This window comes from Pogona vitticeps, chromosome 1, assembly GCF_051106095.1.
Source record: "Pogona vitticeps strain Pit_001003342236 chromosome 1, PviZW2.1, whole genome shotgun sequence".
NCBI lineage: Eukaryota > Metazoa > Chordata > Lepidosauria > Squamata > Agamidae > Pogona > Pogona vitticeps.
The window spans coordinates 8,173,499-8,192,176 of NC_135783.1; the positions used below are offsets into that span (position 1 = coordinate 8,173,499).

The 18,678-nt window shown below is 44.2% G+C and overlaps 1 protein-coding gene across 1 annotated transcript in view; it reads right to left on the reverse strand.

The window, feature by feature from the left end:
* REL (REL proto-oncogene, NF-kB subunit) overlaps positions 1-18,678 on the reverse strand; it is a 76,696-nt gene that overhangs the window by 18,725 nt on the left and 39,293 nt on the right. The window contains exon 4 of the mRNA XM_072986998.2: positions 18,184-18,275. Coding sequence (XP_072843099.2) covers positions 18,184-18,275 — 92 coding nt within the window. The remainder of the gene's footprint in view (positions 1-18,183; positions 18,276-18,678) is intronic.

Consider the following 18,678-nt stretch of genomic DNA (forward strand, 5'->3'; position numbering starts at 1 on the left):
CATTCATTCAGCTTCAACAAGGATGGCCCTGAACCCAGAATTAAGCTGTTGTTATTGTTATATTACATTTATATCTCACTTTTCCACTACAAAGTAGCATTCACAACAGAATTCACTATGCCATGTTATATATCCCCTTGTTCCTTTCCAGGTTAAGAAAAAATCCAGTTTTCCAATGAATATAATCATTCTGAGGGAAGTATAAATACGTATATGACAGTTGCAGATGACAAGGATAAGTATAGAAAGAATTGTTATACTGCACCCTACAAAAAGTTGTGGATCACCCCAAACCATGTAGACAAATACTCCGGAGAGGATCTTCTGTGAAATGACACAGTGTCTACTCCGAGACAAAGCAAATTCCACATCCAGGACACTGTCAAGTGAGCCCACCCTGAGAATTCTACTTATCCAGCTGCACCCCACGTTCAGCTGTGGGTCATCCCCAAGCAGTGTGCCCCGAACTATTCAAAGGGATGCTTCTTTGAAGCTGCTTCTCCACAGGAAATCCTTTCAAAAATTTGCAATCCCCTTCACCACCACTGAATTTCCCTGCTGGGACTTCTCTTCTGGAGCCTTGTGTGTATGTATGCATGCATGTGTTTGCAGCAACTGGAAGCAGGTGGAAAGCTGACTACTATAAAGCTGACCCTGGAAATGAATTTCCTCCGGGAAATGGCATGCTTTTAAATCTCTGTCCCTGGAATGATCAAACTCAAGAGAAGGGATAAAGCAACTTGGAAACTGATGAATTTTGTCACTGCTGGTACTCATGCAAGCCTAACGTCACGTGGATGGTGGGACAGTACACAGATGAGATCAGCACTGAATGGAGAATACAAGCTCCCTCTGGAAGATCCTGGACTTCAAAAGTGATGAGAAAACCTCATTCTCCACTGAACACAATGGCAGGAGGAGAATTTAGGGATAGTGACCGGTATACGTAGCTCTGGCTTCTAACGCCTCCTAATTACTACCCAGGGCATGCCATGGGGCCAGCATGTCTAAAGCTGGATTCTGTTCTTCCAGCTCTCCCAAATAACTTGAGAATGAGGTGCATGTTCTGCTAAGGTTTGGGCCTAGATAAATGGCTCAGCCCAGTAATGGTGCACTTAACTCCTAGGCTAGTAGGTGGATTTCTACAACTCTCAGAATCTCCCAGCTATGTTGATTCAGGGGATTGCAGGCTTTAAAAAGGGAAGCTTTTAAAAGATCTGAATTAGCACTACGTCCAAATGGCGCTACAGTGCCAGCTTGCTGAAAACTGGAGCAAAGCCAACCGGAAGCATGAGGGATCTCTCCCATTCCTCTCCTCCACCGATTCCTCATGGGTGTCCAACCAACATACAGAATTGACGGTCAACCCCATTTGCTCTTTTAGTTCTGGGAACAATTTCTGAGTGAAATTTCAACAGCACTCTCTCTACACCCGTTGTGCTGATACGAAGTACAGGTTACCAAAAAGAGAAGGTAGCTCGCGTCAGCAGTGTGGCCCTACCTACCCAGTGTGTGGGGTGACACACTTCTCTCACTGTCGTTGTTAACTTTCACACTTCCTCCTCCTCCTCTTGTGTGTGTACGGGGAAGGGGGGCAGCTATTTCCATATGTAAAAAATGCACTTAAAAGTAGAGAGATGCTCTGTCTGGCAAGCCCACCTACAAATCTCAGTTCTACGAAGTTTGCATCTCAAGAGCACTTATTAGCACTTATTATCACAGTGGCTTCAGGGTCCTCTGTACAAGACAGCCACTTTTTATTCGCACGGGGGGAGGGGGGAGAGAAAATAAAAGAAAATGTTGGCTTATCTCTGGAATCTTCATCATCACCATGTAACAATTCATGTGACAAAATCTCAGTATGCTAGAATCCAAGAGAAGGAAATTGAAAATATCGCCAGACAGAGAGTTAAAACCAGATCAAGTGATTCAGGCAAAAGAAAACTAAAAAGGTAAAGGTTCCCCTTGACAATTTTTGTCTAGTCGTGTTCGACTCTAGGGGGCGGTGCTCATCCCCGTTTCCAAGCCATACAGCCAGCGTTTTTTGTCCGAAGACAATCTTCCGTGGTCACACGGCCAGTGCAACTTAGACATGGAACACTGTTACCTTCCCACCGAGGTGGTCCCTATTTATCTACTTGCATTTGCATGCTTTCAAACCGCTAGGTTGGCGGGAGCTGGGCCAAGCGACGGGCGCTCACTCCGTCGCGTGGATTCGATCTTACAACTGCTTGGTCTTCTGACCCTGCAGCACAGGCTTCTGCGGTTTAGTCCACAGCGCCACCACGGCCCTAAAAGAAAACTAAAAGACCAAAATACCGAGAAAACCATTCTTGTACTCTAGATGTCAATGTGATCACAATACACCAACTGCAGAAGGCTCAGTGACTCGGAACAGCAGATATTTTAAGGAAATACCTAGGAATATCTTAGCTGCTTGTTGTTATTGTTATTTAGTTGTTAAGTCGTGTCCGACTCTTCGTGACCCCATGGACCAGAGCACGCCAGGCCCTCCTGTCTTCCACTGCCTCCCGGAGTTGGGTCAAAGTCGTGTTGGTCGCTTCGGTGACCCTGTCCAACCATCTCGAACTCTGTCGTCCCCTTCTCCTCTTGCCTTCACTCTTTCCCAACATCAGGGGCTTTTCCAGGGAGTCTTTTCTTCTCACGAGATGGCCAAAGTATTGGACCCTCAGCTTCGGGATCTGTCCTTCCAGTGAGCACTCAGGGTTGAAAAGACCTAAATCAAGCCAATGTTTGGGGTGGGCTGAGCATAATGGAAAAGGCAACAAAGCCGAGCTCAAGGTGCCTTAAAGAGTACTCCCAGTTTTCGTGGCAGGCCCGTAGACACTTCAAAACATCTAAATTCTAAAAACCAAGACATTTTGTTGCTATGCCATGTTTTCCTCCTTAACACAGACACCTATATGAAATATTTGTAAAAGACGTATTTTTGCCACGCAACAGATCTACAGAAGTGAAGGAGAGCCGCACAATGGCACCGCCACCGCCTTGACCTGCTTCCGTGCATCGCAAAGGCACTTCTGCAGACGTAAGTCGTGGCGGCTTGTGCACCCAAGCCACAACAATGGGCAGCCCAACCCATCTTGACACACAGGAGTGCTTCCCAACAGATGGTGCTCCAGCCAAAGGCTAGCATACGCGATCCAGCTATGCTTAAGAGAGGCAGGCAGATCCACACAGTCAATGGTGCCATGGCCATTTTACACTCTCTTTCACCACTGGAAAGTGTTGAAAGAACTCTACAGCACGCATGCACGCGCACGCGCACGCGCACGCACACACACACACAGGGCTTTGAGTGAAAACCACTGCATTCTTAATATAGTGTGTGTGGTTTGTTTGTTTTTAAATCTGCTGTTCAGAAGAAGGAAATACATGCTATTTTTAAATTCCACTTCCTATTACAAGAGTAAAATTACAGTACAAGTACTCTTTTTCTTCTTCTTCTTCCTTTTGCCCACATTGTGTTAATGTTCCTGTACAAGCAGTTCACATGCTCGGTCTTGATCATACGGACAACTATTCTTCAAAGTATGGCAACAAACTGGAGGACCGGAAGGACCAGCCAGGGGACTGGAAACCAAGCCCTTTGAGGAAAGACGGGAAAAACTGGGCTTGTTTAGCCTTGAGAAAAGACTGAGGAGAGATAGGCTAGCACTTTTCAAATCCCTGAAAGGCAGTCATACAGAAGAGGGGCAAGATCTGTTCTCAGTTATCTCAAGAGCGCAGGACATGTAAGAATGGGCTGCGGCTACAGGAAGCCAGATTTACTGTAGGCTGAATCTCAGGGGGGAAAAAACTTCTTAACTGTTAGAGCAGTACGACAACAGAACCAATAATCTTGGTGAGCACTCCAATGCTGGAGGCATTCAAGAGAAAATGGGACAGATCTGCTTTGACTAGGATTCTTGCATTGAGCAAGGGCTTATAGGCCCCTTCCAACTCTATGATTCTTAGGTTGATGTTCTAAGCCTCGTAGTAAAACAGGACGTATGCAAATACAGCCATGATATGATGGCTTATTTAAGGCTGCACAAAGAGTCATGTTGAACAGGAAGAAGAAAAAAGGAACCATCGTTCCTACCACATTGCTCAAAGCATTTCAACACAACAGCTTCCCCAATTGCAAGGTTTCCGGCCTTACAAAGGTGCTTCCTCATCAAAGAGATGTGTTCGCAGGTTGTTTCACAAAAGGTCGGATTTAGAACAGGTGTTTCCAGGGCCACATTTCACACGTCCTAACCACTACAGTACACCATCGTCATTACTACTTCTACAGCTAGCTTACAAGGATCCAGCCCAACCCCTGGGCAAAAAAAGGACTTCTGCTCTAGATACTGGACATTCAGAGAAGGAATCCTCTCTCATTTCCAGGGATTGCACAAGAGTCCAGATAACCTCTTCTATTTGCAGACTTCCCATGACTTCCTGCCACTTCTTCTGCCTTTTTTCTTATCGCAGAAAAATCCACTGAGCAAGGGAAGATGGAATGGCTACGCATCAAGATGGAAAGCCGTGGGGCTGTCCATTTGGAAACGACTGGAGTTTTATTTACAACCTCTCGTACTGTCTGTAGTTTGAGCAACTGGGGTGATCACCTGTCTATCCAGCACCTACCCATTGTGTTCCTTCCGGCTTTTATTTATTTATTATTTATTTATTGGACTTATATACCGCCCCATAGCGCTACAAGCACTCTCCGGGCGGTTTACAATTTTTAATTATACAGGCTACACATTGCCCCCCCCAGCAAGCTGGGTACTCATTTTACCGACCTCGGAAGGATGGAAGGCTGAGTCAACCTTGAGCCGGCTACCTGGGATTTGAACCCCAGGTCGTGAGCACAGTTTTAGCTGCAGTACAGCGTTTTAACCACTGCGCCACGAGGCTCATGAAATTCGAAAGCAGTCACCACCTTTCTGCTGAGTTCTAGCCCTCTCTTTCACCAGGTGGTAGCCGTTGTTTGTTGCTGTTGATCTAGCCAGTTGGCTGCCTGCATGTGTGCAGTAAAGAAAGCAATATACACAAGTCTGTAATTTCAAGCAACTATGTAAGTAAAGAATCTTTTTTACTCTATTCCCCTATAAATATCTCAGAGTGAGTTACTGGGATGAAGTGCCAGTTAATGAGAAAACAGTGGACTCTTGGGAAGTTATTACAGGTATTTTCTTCAAATTTTGGTAGTGGCAACAAGAGTAGTACAAAACCAGACAACTATATCAAAATGTAATGGCAGCAATGTAGCCTATAGTGCAGTGGTTCCCAGCCTTTTTCAAATGATGACTCCCTTTTATAACAGCCAAGTAACCTGTGACCCCTGCACCATACTTGCATAAAAACAGTTTTTAATGGGATAAAATCATTCCTTCTCAGAAAGTAGAGGGTTTTTTTTCTTCCTCAAAGTCTTGTCTGTGGAATACATACATGCTAACCTTAATTTCCAGCTATGAATTATTATTATTATTTATTTATTTAATTTATATCCCGCCTATCTAGTCGCGGTGGACTACTCTAGGCGGCCAACAACAGAGATAAAATTCAATAACATAAAACAGCATAATTACAACAACAATTAAAAGTAGGGAAACAATAAAGGAAAGAAGAAAATCAAAAGTAATCTGGAGAGAAGGCCTGCCGAAACATCCAAGTCTTTAATAGGTTCTTAACGGTGCCCAGCGAGGGAGCTCCGCGAATACCAGGAGGTAAGTTATTCCAAAGGCGAGGAGCCACCGCCGAGAAGGCCCTATTTCTTGTTTTCTCTTTTCGGGCCTCCCTCAGCGTTAAGCTCCTCAGCCTCACCTCCTGGCTCACCCGTGTGACCCGGGTAGAACTTGGTGGGAGTAGGCGTTCCGCCAGGTATCGAGGCCCTAAACCGTTTAGGGCTTTATACGTAAGCGTTAACACTTTGAAGTCGATGCGGAACCTGATGGGCAGCCAATGCAATGCGGCCAGAGTGGGCGAAATGTGTTGGAATTTTTTCACTCCACTGAGTAATCTGGCCGCCGCATTCTGCACCACCTGTAATTTCCGCAGCAACCTCAAAGGAAGCCCCACGTAGAGCGCATTACAGTGGTCTAATCTTGAGATTACGAGCGCATGTACCAAGATGGTGAGCGCCCCCACATCCAGGTAGGGCAAGGAATAAATTATTTAACAAATGCTACAACACATACAAGGAGACCTGCCACTCCCTTGGGGGCCATGACCCTCAGGTTGGGAATCACTGCTGTAGTGGCTACCAAAGGGTCTCATAACATCATTTCAACTGTATACACACTAGCAACCAACCGAACAGATCAACAGCAACAACCAATCCCCTTATTAGGAGAAAGAGGACCTATCAATAAGACAAAAATTAAAATGCAATAAAATAAACTCCTCCAGCTGCTGGATGTTGCCTAATCCAGGGCACATTATTAAAGAGCAACGGAGATAAAGCAAATCAAAGCAGTATATTGTTGGATGAACCCTGTGAATTAGGAACGGGGGAACCCAATTGTTGGCAACGCTGAAATTTAGAGATTTTATGGTTTTGGATGGGAAATCGCAGAACTCCCCAGCAGCATAGCTGGCTGGAGGAATCCTGGGCATTGTAGTTGCAAACACAAATCTCCATACCTGGAGGAGAGGAACACGACGTAGTACTCCATTACTGTCAACATCCACACAATCAATTCAGAATCGGTGATGATAACAAAAGAAGTCCAGGAGAAACAGTGAGATCAAAAAGGTGAAGTACAGTGGAGTTAGGTCTAGACATCCCATTTTATTCAGGCTGGATTGCTCAGTGGTTAAGGTAAATGGCTATGGAGACAGGTATCATTTCCACTGAGTTCCCACTGTGTTTCTCAGGATAAGCTGGTCTCTGTACTCATGGGCAAGCTGCACAGTCTCAGGGCAGCCCCAGAAGAAGAGAAAGTATTCTCTGAGTATCTAGGAAACCTCGAAAGGGTCGCCTTAAGTCAGAATTGACTTGACGGCCCATTGTAATTGTTATTACATGCAACATACAAGCTTAGCCGCTGCAGCACAGAAGGCAAAAAGTCAAATACCACCCTCAGAACATGGGAAACCAGGGGTGGAGAGATGAGACAGAGCTCAGCAGTCTTTCAAAAGTCTTTTTCAGACTTAACCTTAAATCGCGTATTGGACTGCCATGTTGTTTCCCAGCACTTTCTCTCCAAGAACCCCGGTTCAAAAGATTATCAGAGCTGCAAATGAACCCCACATGTACCTGCTCTTTACCTCCATTTTGAATTGGAGAATTGGAGGTTGTTCATGACTTTGTGTACCTCGGCTCAACCATCTCTGACACCCTCTCTCTAGACGTCGAGCTGGATAAACGCATTGGCAAAGCAGCCACCATGTTCTCTAGACTCACAAAGAGAGTATGGCTCAATAAGAAGCTGACGACACATAACGAAGATCCAGGTTTATAGAGCCTGTGTTCTAAGCACACTCCTGTACTGCAGTGAGTCCTGGACACTTTGTGCCCGGCAGGAGAGGAAGCTGAACACCTTCCATATGCGTTGCCTCCGATGGATTTTTGGTATCACCTGGCAGGACAAAGTTCCAAACAGAGCAGTCCTAGAACGAGCTGGAATTTTAAGCATCTATACATTACTGAAACAGCGACGTCTACGTTGGCCCGGGCACATCGTGAGAATGGCTGATGGTCGGATTCCAAAGGATCTCCTCTATGGAGAATTAGTGCAGGGAAAGCACCCCAGAGGGAGACCACAGCTGCGATACAAGGACATCTGCAAGCGGGATCTGAAGGCCTTAGGAATAGACCTCAACAGATGGGAAACTCTGACATCTGAGCGCTCAGCCTGGAGGCAAGCATTACATCACGGCCTCTCCCAATTTGAAGAGACCCTTGCCCAGCAGGTAGAGGCAAAGAGGAAGCCACAAAAGCAGCAAAACCAGGGAGCCGGATGGGACAGATTGGATTTGTCTTCAGTGTGGAAGGGACTGTAACTCTCGAATTGGCCTTCTCAGCCACAGTAGACGCTGTTCCAAGACCTCCATACAGAGCATGTTACCATAGTCTTTCGAGACTGAAGGATGCCTAACTAACCTCAATTTTTTATAAAAAAAAGTTTGCAAATCCTTGGTGTAGAATTTATGGAGAATTTTGCTAATTTGGGGTGGGGGTTATCAAAAATAAATGGAGCACAGCTCTCAATGGTCAGCACTCATAGGATTACTCAAAATCCAGGTAGGTAACTAGGTAGGTAGGTAGGTAGGTAGAATGATTCCCTGTATGAAGAAGATTGAGTTTTATATGCCTATTAGGTAGCAGCCAAAGCAGTGTACAGTAAGTCCAAATTCTGTGCCACAAATATGGTTGCCTTGAACTAATTTGTCACTTTTGTTCCCCCCCCATTCGATAGTTGCATTATTTCGGAGGCTGGATGGCCAACCTGGATGGATATTCTGAGAAGCATTTCCAAGCTCTAATTACAATACAATTTAAAAATAAAAATATAATATTCTTTCCTTCGAATCTATGAAGAAATAGGCCCATTTATACAGGAGGTTTCCAGGCCCAAACCGTCCCAAAAATAAATTATTCTGGCTCTCTACGCTGACACCAGGGTGCGTTCGGGTCCTGAGACTCTTCACTATGTTTTTTTGTTTTTAATCAGTGGCTCAAAGGAAGGGGTGGAAGAAATTTACCTGATACTGTGGTCAGTCACAAGCTAAGCATGAGTCAGCACTGCAATGTAGCTGTAAAAAAATATGATGTGATTTTACGTTGCATAAATAGCATAGAGTTTCCAAGTCACGGGAAGTAATAGTTTCACTTTATTTTGTCTTGAAAAACGAAGCTAACGCTGAATATTAAGGCTGGTATTCTATCACTTCACCATCTGTCCGTCCTTGCTTGAAGTCATAGAATCGTGAAGTTGGAAGGGGCTTCTAAGGCCATCGAGTCCAACCCCCTGCTCAAAGCAGGAATCCAAAATTAGAGATGGGGGTATTCATATATGAATACAAATATCCCCACGCAGCTGGACTTAACGACGGTTTGGCCCCTGGGACTTGGACTGTCCACTAGGACATCCTGCTGCAGCGATAGTCCCGTTCATCCTTCCAGAGCACTGCTCTCTTCCCGCTCAGCCGGCCACTCGGCAGATGTGACATCTGTCAGAAGTGCTTTGATGGAGTTTCTGCATGACAGCGGGTTGGACTCTATGAAACTAAGCAGCATGCTTTTTTTGCTTTTTGGTCTCTTCCAACTCTGTGAGTCTATGATTCTATGAGCTCTAATACAAATCAAAGGATATCTGCCAGGTGGTTGTCTAAATTTCTCTTGAATGCCTCCAGCACTGGAGCACTCACCACCTCTCAGGTTAATTTGGTTCCATTATCATACTGTTCTACAGTTAGGAAGTTTTTCCTGATACACTGGTGCCTCGCTTAACGGTTACCTCGTTAAATGACAAATCCGCTTTACGATGAGATTTTTGCAATTGCAACAGCAATCGCAAATCAATGTTTAGATAGGGAAATTTCGCTTGACAATGATCAGTTCCCTGCTTCGCGAACCGATTTTTCGCTAGACAATGATTCTGAAACAGCTGATCGGCAGCTCTAAAATGGCCGCCTGCTGTGCAAAATGGCTCTCCGCTGTGCTTTAGGTCGGATTCCTCGCTTTATAGGCACTGAAAATGGCCGCCCTTATGGAGGATCTTCACTGGACGCTGAAGTATTTAGCCCATTGCAACGCATTGAACCGGTTTTCAATACATTTCAATTGGCTTTTTCATTTCGCTTGACGAGGATTTCGCTTAACAACAATTTCAACAGAACAAATTATCCTCGTCAAGCGAGGCACCACTGTACTCAATTGAAATCTGGCTTCCTTTAACTTGAGCCTATTGCTTGTCCTGCATTCTGGGAGGATCAAGAAAAGACCCTGCCCCTTCTCTGCCTTTCAAGAATTTGAAACTTGCTATCAGATCTCCCCTCAGCCTTCTTTTCTCAAGGCTAAACATGCCCAGTTCTTTCAGCCTTTTATCATAAGGCTTGGTTTCCAGCCGCGTGATCATCCTTGTTGCCCTCCTCTGAACTTGGTTCCAATTTGTCAGCATCCTTCTTGAAGTGTGGTGTCCAAAACTGGACACAACACTCAAGGTGAGGCCTAACCAGTGCTGAATAGAGGGGGGGGGCTAGTGCCTCACGGGATTTGGAGACGATACTTTTGTTAATGTAGTTTCTAGCTAACTTCAGCTCATTCTCAGCTTTTGCCCTCATAAGGCCATCGCTGCAATTCTTTCCAATTGAAATCTCCCATCACTACTACACTCTGTCTCTTTGAAATCCTTGCGATTTGTTTTTCAGAAGTTTCATCCACATCCTCTCCTCGACTGCGTGGTTGGTAGTAAACTTCAACTACCATGTTCCTTTTGCTTTTCGCCCCAGCTAGATTGATCCAAATGATCTCAATGGGACAGCCAATCTCTTCCTCCTATATTTCTTTGCAGGAATGTGTATTTTTGACATGCACTGCAACTTATGATCTGCCTTGCTAAATTACTGTTTTCTTCTACTGGTCTTAACCTCAAATTGTGAAACAATTGCTCAATGAGTTTCTCCTTCTTCATTATGTTCCTTGGACATTGGTGTACAGATCCTTCCTTGGTTCCATTCTTGTTTCTGAACTTTCTGAGGATCTACCTTACCCTCTCTTTGTAGGCTTTGATTCATTTAATTTTGGGTGGGCTAAAAATCGCTGAATTCCCAGATTTCCTTAGCCAGCTTGATCACTAATCATGTTGGCTGGCTCTCCAGCCTAAAACCGTACAACTGCTGACTTCGGCTTCTTTGACAGCATTCCAACATCAGTGTATCATCTCATACATTATTATCCTCCCATATTAACTTGCAGAATGATTTACTGACATAATGAGACATGCATCAACATATTTTACTGACACCTTGCGAAATATCGTCAATAAGAAGTCTCAGACAGACCTTATCTTATGTTTTTGCTGTTGCCTGCTATCAAGTCAGAACCAACTTGTTGTTGTTGTTGTTTAGTTGTTTAGTCGTGTCCGACTCTTCGTGACCCCATGGCCCAGAGCACGCCAGGCCCTCCTGTCTTCCATTGCCTCCCGGATTTGGGTCAAATTCATGTTGGTCGCTTCGATGACACTGTCCAACCATCTCATCCTCGGTTGTCCCCTTCTCCTCTTGCCTTCACACTTTCCCAACATCAAGGTCTTTTCCAAGGAGTCTTCTCTTCTCATTAGATGGCCAAAGTATTGGAGCCTCAGCTTCATGATCTATCCTTCCAGTGAGCACTCAGGGTTGATTTCGTTTAGAACTGATAGGTTTGTTCTCCTTGCAGTCCAGGGGACTCTCAAGAGCCTCCTCCAGCACCACCATTCAAAAGCATCAATTCTTCGGCGGTCTGCTTTCTTTATGGTCCAGCTCTCACTTTCATACATCACTACAGGAAAAATCATAGCTTTGACCAACTTACAGTGACCCTAATAGGGCTTTCAAGGTGAGATATTTAAGGAGTGGTTTTACCAGTTCCTCTCCCCCAGTGAGTTTTCTTGGCTGAGTGGGGATAATGACATTATATGCAATGGTTATCTTACCATCGTTGTATCATTAATACTAGCATACTTTAAGTTTCACTATTTGTACCCTTAGTTTTTCTTTGCTCAGTAAAATGTTAGAAAGTGACAGGCTTATATAAACTATATTCAGTTTACAAGAATATCAGTTCGGAACCACTGTCTCCTCCATTCTATTGAGTAAGGTCTCTTTAGCCCCTGCTTTAGTGAGCCTAAAGTTTGCTTTACGTTAACTTTAACAACTTCCTCTTCTGTTACTTCCTTTAACTTTTGCACTCTTAAACACGCAGTCCAACTAGAGCATTATACTCAGAACTGCAGTCTTGTTTCATTTTGGAAAGATGCTGTCTGCTTAAAATACCTTATGTGAAAGATAAGTGGGCCAGATAGATTTATAATAATAGTACAATTAAAAGTATTGGAGTGTATATGTTCTGTGACTATCACTGGCTTATGTATTAATACAATAATGCATAATACTAATATAGGCATCCTTCAGTCTCGAGAGACTATGGTAACATACTCTGAATCGAGGAGTGTCCTCTCCAGAGCATGAAGCCCAGGTAAGGTAATATGGAGGATAGGCTGTTACCCAAGCAGCAGATCCCCCCTCTCCACATTGCTGAAATGGTCCAATGGAAAGGCAAGAGCCAATGCAACTGGTTCCAGCAACATCGCAGGAGTTGGCAGAATGACATGAACTGCCTTCGGGACTCCAGCTCCAGCTACGAATACATTATAAATTAAATGATATCTAGTGTGGTGTGGGGGATAGAGTGATGGACTAGGACTCAGGAGGCCTGAGTTCAAATCCCCGTTCAGCCACAGAAACTCATCGGGGGTCTGGAACTGGTAAAATAATAATAATAATAATTGTGTGCTGTCAAGTCTATTCTGATGTATGGCAACCCTTTTCAGTGTTGCCATACCTTTCTTCTGCAACTATGCAGCTTGCCCATGGCTACACAGGCTGGCTCTACTCACAGGAAGCAACGTGAAAAACTGAATTTCCAACCTTTGGCTCTGCAGTCAAAAACCTGACTCAGCGGGTAATAATATAATTGCATGCCATCAAGTTAATTCTGACTTATCGTGACCCTTTCCAGGTCTTTCTTGTAGAAAGTACTCAGAAATTGTCTACCATTCCCTTCATTGGGGGGTATTTTGGGGTTGTGTGGCTTGCCCAAGACTACACAGGCTGGCTTTACTCACAAGGAGGAACACTGGGGAATCACAGTCACATTCCTTAAATATCTCACTTATTTTGAAACCCTTATTAGGATCACTATAAGGCAGTTCTGACTTGACAGCACGTAACATGTATTTAATATATCTAACGGCACTTTGATGCTGTAATTTATTGTTTTAGCTATCTAAGAGCCTCATGGCGCAGTGGTTAAAACGCTGTACTGCAGCTAAAACTGTGCTCACGACCTGGGGTTCAAATCCCAGGTAGCCGGCTCAAGGTTGACTCAGCCTTCCATCCTTCCGAGGTCGGTAAAATGAGTATCCAGCTTGCTGGGGGGGCAATGTGTAGCCTGTATAATTAAAAATTGTAAACCGCCCGGAGAGTGCTTGTAGCGCTATGGGGCGGTATATAAGTCCAATAAATAAATAAATAAATAAATAAATAAATAAATAAATAAATACATACATATGTCTTCTAGTAATTTGCAACCCATTTCAAGCATTTGGAGTTGGTGAGTGCTCCAACACTAGACTAGAGGCATTCAAGAAAACCTTAGATAATCACCTGGCAGATCTGCTTTGATTGCATTCCTGCATTGAGCAGGGGGTTGGACTTGATGGCCTTTGTAGGCCCCTTCCAACTTCACTTTTCTATGATTCTATGATGTTGTCAGAGGACAGAAATAAAGTTGAATAAATAAGGAAGGTATTTTCTATGCAGACGTCCTGGGATTCAATCCACTGCATTTTAGCATCAATTAAGGATTGGTGATGAGGAAAACCTTCTGCGTCAGTAAGAGCAACTGCTTACATATAACTGAAAAAAGGAAGTCATCCAGGACTGAGGAGAGGGTATGAAAGAATAGAGCGATTTATGACAGACTGGTGTGGAAGAACTTCTGCCAGGGCAGGCTGTCTACTTACTCATGAGGAGGTCTTCCGTCACCAAGGAAAGAGGACAAAGGAGGACACTGATTTACTTAAAATTGGCGTGTTTTGTGTTTAATTTTGATTTTATAACTATTCTGTTTATTATATTCGCGAAGGCTTTCACGGCCGGGATCTACTGGTTGTTGTGGGTTTTTTGAGCTCTTTGGCTATTGTTCTGAAGGTTGTCCTCTGAAGATCCCGGCCACAGAGACTGGCAAAACGTTAGGAAGAACAACCCTCAGAACACGGCCAAAGAGCCCAAAAAACCCACAACAACCAGTATTCTGTTTATTGTTTTGAATTGTTCTTTGACGTCTTGTTTGTTTAATATGTAAACCAGAGACTCCTTGGCAGCCAGATGGGCGGTATAGATGCCAAACACACACACACACACACACACACACTGCAGTGCCTCTCCCCTGAGTGGGAAAGAGAGACAAAGAGAGACCTGTGTACCTGAGGGGTCAACAGACTAGATGCTGCTCAGCATGTGCAGTCAAAATCCAGGTACTGTACAGTATTTCCCATCTTCCTCCTTACGGGTTCTTAATTTTTAAACCTCCCAAAGAGGAACCATCCCTTGATCACCTTTCAAGACAGGAATTTTCCTCTATGAAGAAGGAGATGTGGCCAGTCTACAGCAGTGATACAGGGATAGCCATTGGAATTACTCTGTGGAAAGTGACCAGGGTCACAAGAGGGGAGGTGCTCTGCCAGCTGTACCTCTGGGGGGGGTGTCTCTTCTAGCCTCTTTGATGGCTACCCCCATTCACCAAGGGAATATACGAGCCTCATGATGTTCATGAAGGGGATGAGGGAAGCAGAAGTGGAGCAACAACGAGACAGCCAAAGTTTCCTCACTCCTCTCGTACTTAACGGCATTGAACTTGTGTGACAAGCTCAGAGGTTTGGATACGGAACAACTCCATCGGAAACAACTCAACCCAACTAACCTCAAGACTTCAATGGCCTTTGAAGGCTTTCAAACAAGGTATTTGACCTGCTCTTAAACAGTGTTTTTGATCTGGTCTTTTAAAAAAACTAAATAATCCTATCGCCTAATTGACACTCAGGCATTGGTGTTGCTTACGCTTTTTAGTACTGTATTTCTTTGATCCTTCTAGTATTGTATACTCAGTGTTGTTAATGTTAAATGCTGTCTTTTGACTGTTGTAAGCTGCCTTGGGTCCTTTTTAAAGAAGAAAAATGGGATAAAAATACTTTGAATGAATGAACGAACGAACGAACGAACGAATGAGTACGTAAAGAAAAGCATGAAAACCTTGTTGGCAAATTGCCATTCCTTAATGAGAACCTGGTTGCATTCCCACATCTGTCTACTGCTAAAACATACTGTATATGATTTTCTTTATGGAAGCATAAACTGGCTATTTTTTTTTTTTAAAAATAGCTTTTCCCCTCATTGTACATCTCTCAGAGACCACAGGCTGTAGAAAAGGGATGAACCCATACTTTAAATCATCATCATCATCTTTAGCTATAAATATGGGCACACATGCGTGGGGGGACTATGTTATCTATCCTAACGTGTCTATCTGCTGAGGTTTCTCAACCTCAGTAGTGGGCAGAACTATTCTGCAGCTTCCTGTCGGAAGCCTGTACTTTGCCACTGATGTCATCAGCCACGGCTCAGCCCACAAAGGAGAGAGTTCTTCCCTTGTGACCACAGCCCTCCCTGTGACGTGTTGGGTTTTGGTATGGAACAACTGCACTGTGGGAGGTTTACAGTGCACGACATGACAGAGAGGTACCATTTTCATAGGGGGACCAAGGCTAGCCTACAGCATCCTGATACGGTCACAGATAGAAGTGGCTGTGGATGGAATGACTTTTAGCATTTTGAACTTTAAAAAAAACGCACAGACAGAAGGTATCGGCTTCCTCAGGGAAACAACTGGCTTTACAGAAGCATGAAGAGAGCTCTCTTCATTGCAACATTTTGTTGCAGTTCCATGAACCGATGATAATATCAGGCTCACAGTGTTCTTATAAAGGAGCCTTGTGTTGCAGTGGTGAAATTGAGTACCCAGCGCGTGGGATTCAGGACATGTGAAGCCTGCATAACTAAATGGTACACTGCCCAGAGAGTCCTTTAAGTGCTGTGGAAGACTACATAAGCAGCTATTGCTTTGCAACCCTTTCTATACAGTTGTTGCCTCGCATAACGAGTGCACCGTTTAACAACGAATTCGCATAGCGACGCGTTTTTTGCGATCGCTAATGCGATCGCATTGTGATGATCTAAATGGCCGAAAATCACATTGTGATGATTGGTAAGCGTTTTGCTTACCAATCTTCGCATTGCGATGTTTTTTAAAACAGCTGATCGACGGTTCCAAAATGGTCGGCGGGTGCACAAAATGGCCACCCGCAGCGTTTTCGCGCGCTGCCCTCGCTTACCGAGGCGGCGAAAATGGCGGCACTACGGAGGATCTTCGCTCAACTGTGAGTTTTCCCCTCATAGGAATGCATTAAATGGAGTTTTATGCATTCCTATGGGGTTTTTCTTTCCGTTTAGCGACGATTCCGGATAGCGACATTAATCCTGGAATGGATTAATGTCGCTATGCGGGGCACCACTGTAGTGTGTTGCTTATGTACTGTTCCACAGCACTTAAAGGACTCTCTGGGCAGTTTACCATTTAGTTATGCAGGCTACACATGTCCTGAATCCGGCCAAGTCCTTCCACTGACAGAAGCTGTTCATGCTCCAGATGCTCTCCAGACAACTGGGGAACTCTTTGGCACAGATTTTTGGGGGATACAAGGCAAAATAAAAAGAGACATAAGCCCAGCACAATAGCAGGATTAAACCGATGCAGCTCCTGTCACGGCACAACAACCACGTTGAGCACACCAAATTTATTCTGAATAAATACCAAAGCTTTCTCTTTAAAAAATTATTACGTATCAAAACACTGAGGGGATGAAGAATAATCCATGCAGCTGTTTTGCTTCTGTGCTGCGTGTGTTTTACCACTGCTTTAGACTTTTTATTGTTCCGCATATGAGAGTTTACTAAAGACATTCTTCTGATGTAACCGTTGCATGGGGAGGGAAGCAACCCCACTCTCCAGGAAAGGCTGCAACACATGATTTGCATGCGGAACGTCCCAGATGTTTTTGGCCCAACAGCAATATTCGAGTTTGGAAAACATCAGGGAGGGGCTGCGTTTCAGCAACAGGGTTCAGCCTCACGGTTGGGGGCAAAGAAAAGCAGCCAGGGCCAAGGGTAATTCGCACCAGTATGGCCTTTTTAGCCTACCAACATCATGAAGTGTTGCTTGGTTCCAGACTTATCTACCCAGAAGGACACCCCAATGTGATTCTTCAGAGTAATCACAGAAAAGACCGATCAAATATGCACATGTCTATTCTGAAGTAATCCCAATTATCTTAGTCCATTTACAGTGGTGCCTTGCTTGACGAGGATAATTCGTTCCGTTGAAATCGCTGTTAAGCGAAATCCTCATCAAGTGAAACAAAAAAGCCCACTGAAATGCACTGAAAACCGGTTCAATGCGTTCCAATGGGCTAAATACCTCAGCGTCCAGCGAAGATCCTCCATAGGGGCGGCCATTTTTGGTGCCTGTAAAGCGAGGAATCTGTCCTAAATCACAGCGGAGAGCCATTTCGCACAGCAGGCGGCCATTTTAGAGCCGCCGATCAGCTGTTTTAAAATCGTTGTCTTGTAGTGAAAAATCGATTCCTGAAGCAGGGAACCAATCATTGTTAAGCAATTTTTCCCTATCTAAACATCGTTTTGCGATTGCAAAACTTCATCGTCAAGGGGTTTCGTTGTTTAACGAGGTAATCGTTAAGCGAGGCACCACTGTGTATATATATATATACTATGTTCATTATAAACATTATAATATTTAATGTATATTATACATTATATATTATCACTTGGTCACTGGTCACAACGTCACTTGAGTCACAAGGTCACTTAAGTTGACAGAAGGCAGTGGCCTCAGATCCACTGTGACCTGAAGCGTGCTTTATGTTCTTAGATTCTGTCCCAATCACAAGCCCCTAATTGTGTGTCAGATAGACAAGATCTGGTATGGCCCCTCCAAGTTCACTGAGTAAGTGAAGCGAGGCCTGTTCAGGTTTTCTGCTCAGTATTCCCATCCACCCACTAGCTTTTGACCCAGAGAAGTTTTTGTCAGACTGGGAACCACTGCGTGGTGGATGATGCTGGAAAAAAAACACCCCAAAAAATCAAAGCCATGACAGATCTCCGCACCAAGACTGTTTCCTAAAACTGAATTCCAAAATGCAGGCTGCAAACACAAGTCACAAGTGTAAGTTTCAGTTTCCACCCCTGGCGGTCGCTGGTTGGATTATCTCTCCCCGACTCACCAGAGAGATACCAGATATCCAGCATTCAAGGTATCTGAGCAGCTCATTGACAGCAATCACTTACCGTTGAAAGGGTTTATCTTCTTTGAAATCCGTGAAATGATGGATTCTTTAAGTTCCCTCTTCTTCACACACTGAATACCCAGGTTCTGAAAACTGGAACATACACATACAGTTAGGAGTCTGAAGACTAACAACCAAAATAAAACAAAATTGCGCCACCACTATGGGACTAGTAGTAAAATGAATTGTGGAAGTTTTAATTCTGACCAATTTATCGTATCCATAAACAAGATTAGACTGAAAAGTATCACAGTAGGATCCATTCTCACTATAGAACCTTAACTAGCAAGTCAAGTGTCTTTATTTGTGTTAGCCATATGCCTTTGTAAGCAAGACACAAATACAAGATCAAAGAATAAAACTGGCCATAACTACAATTTTGGCAACTGGGGCATTGATACCCTACTGGTTAAGCTTGGGTTGTAGGAGACTGGCCTAAGCAGAGAAGGAATGGAGAGGACATGCTGGGTTACAGCTATTTTGGTTTCACACTCAG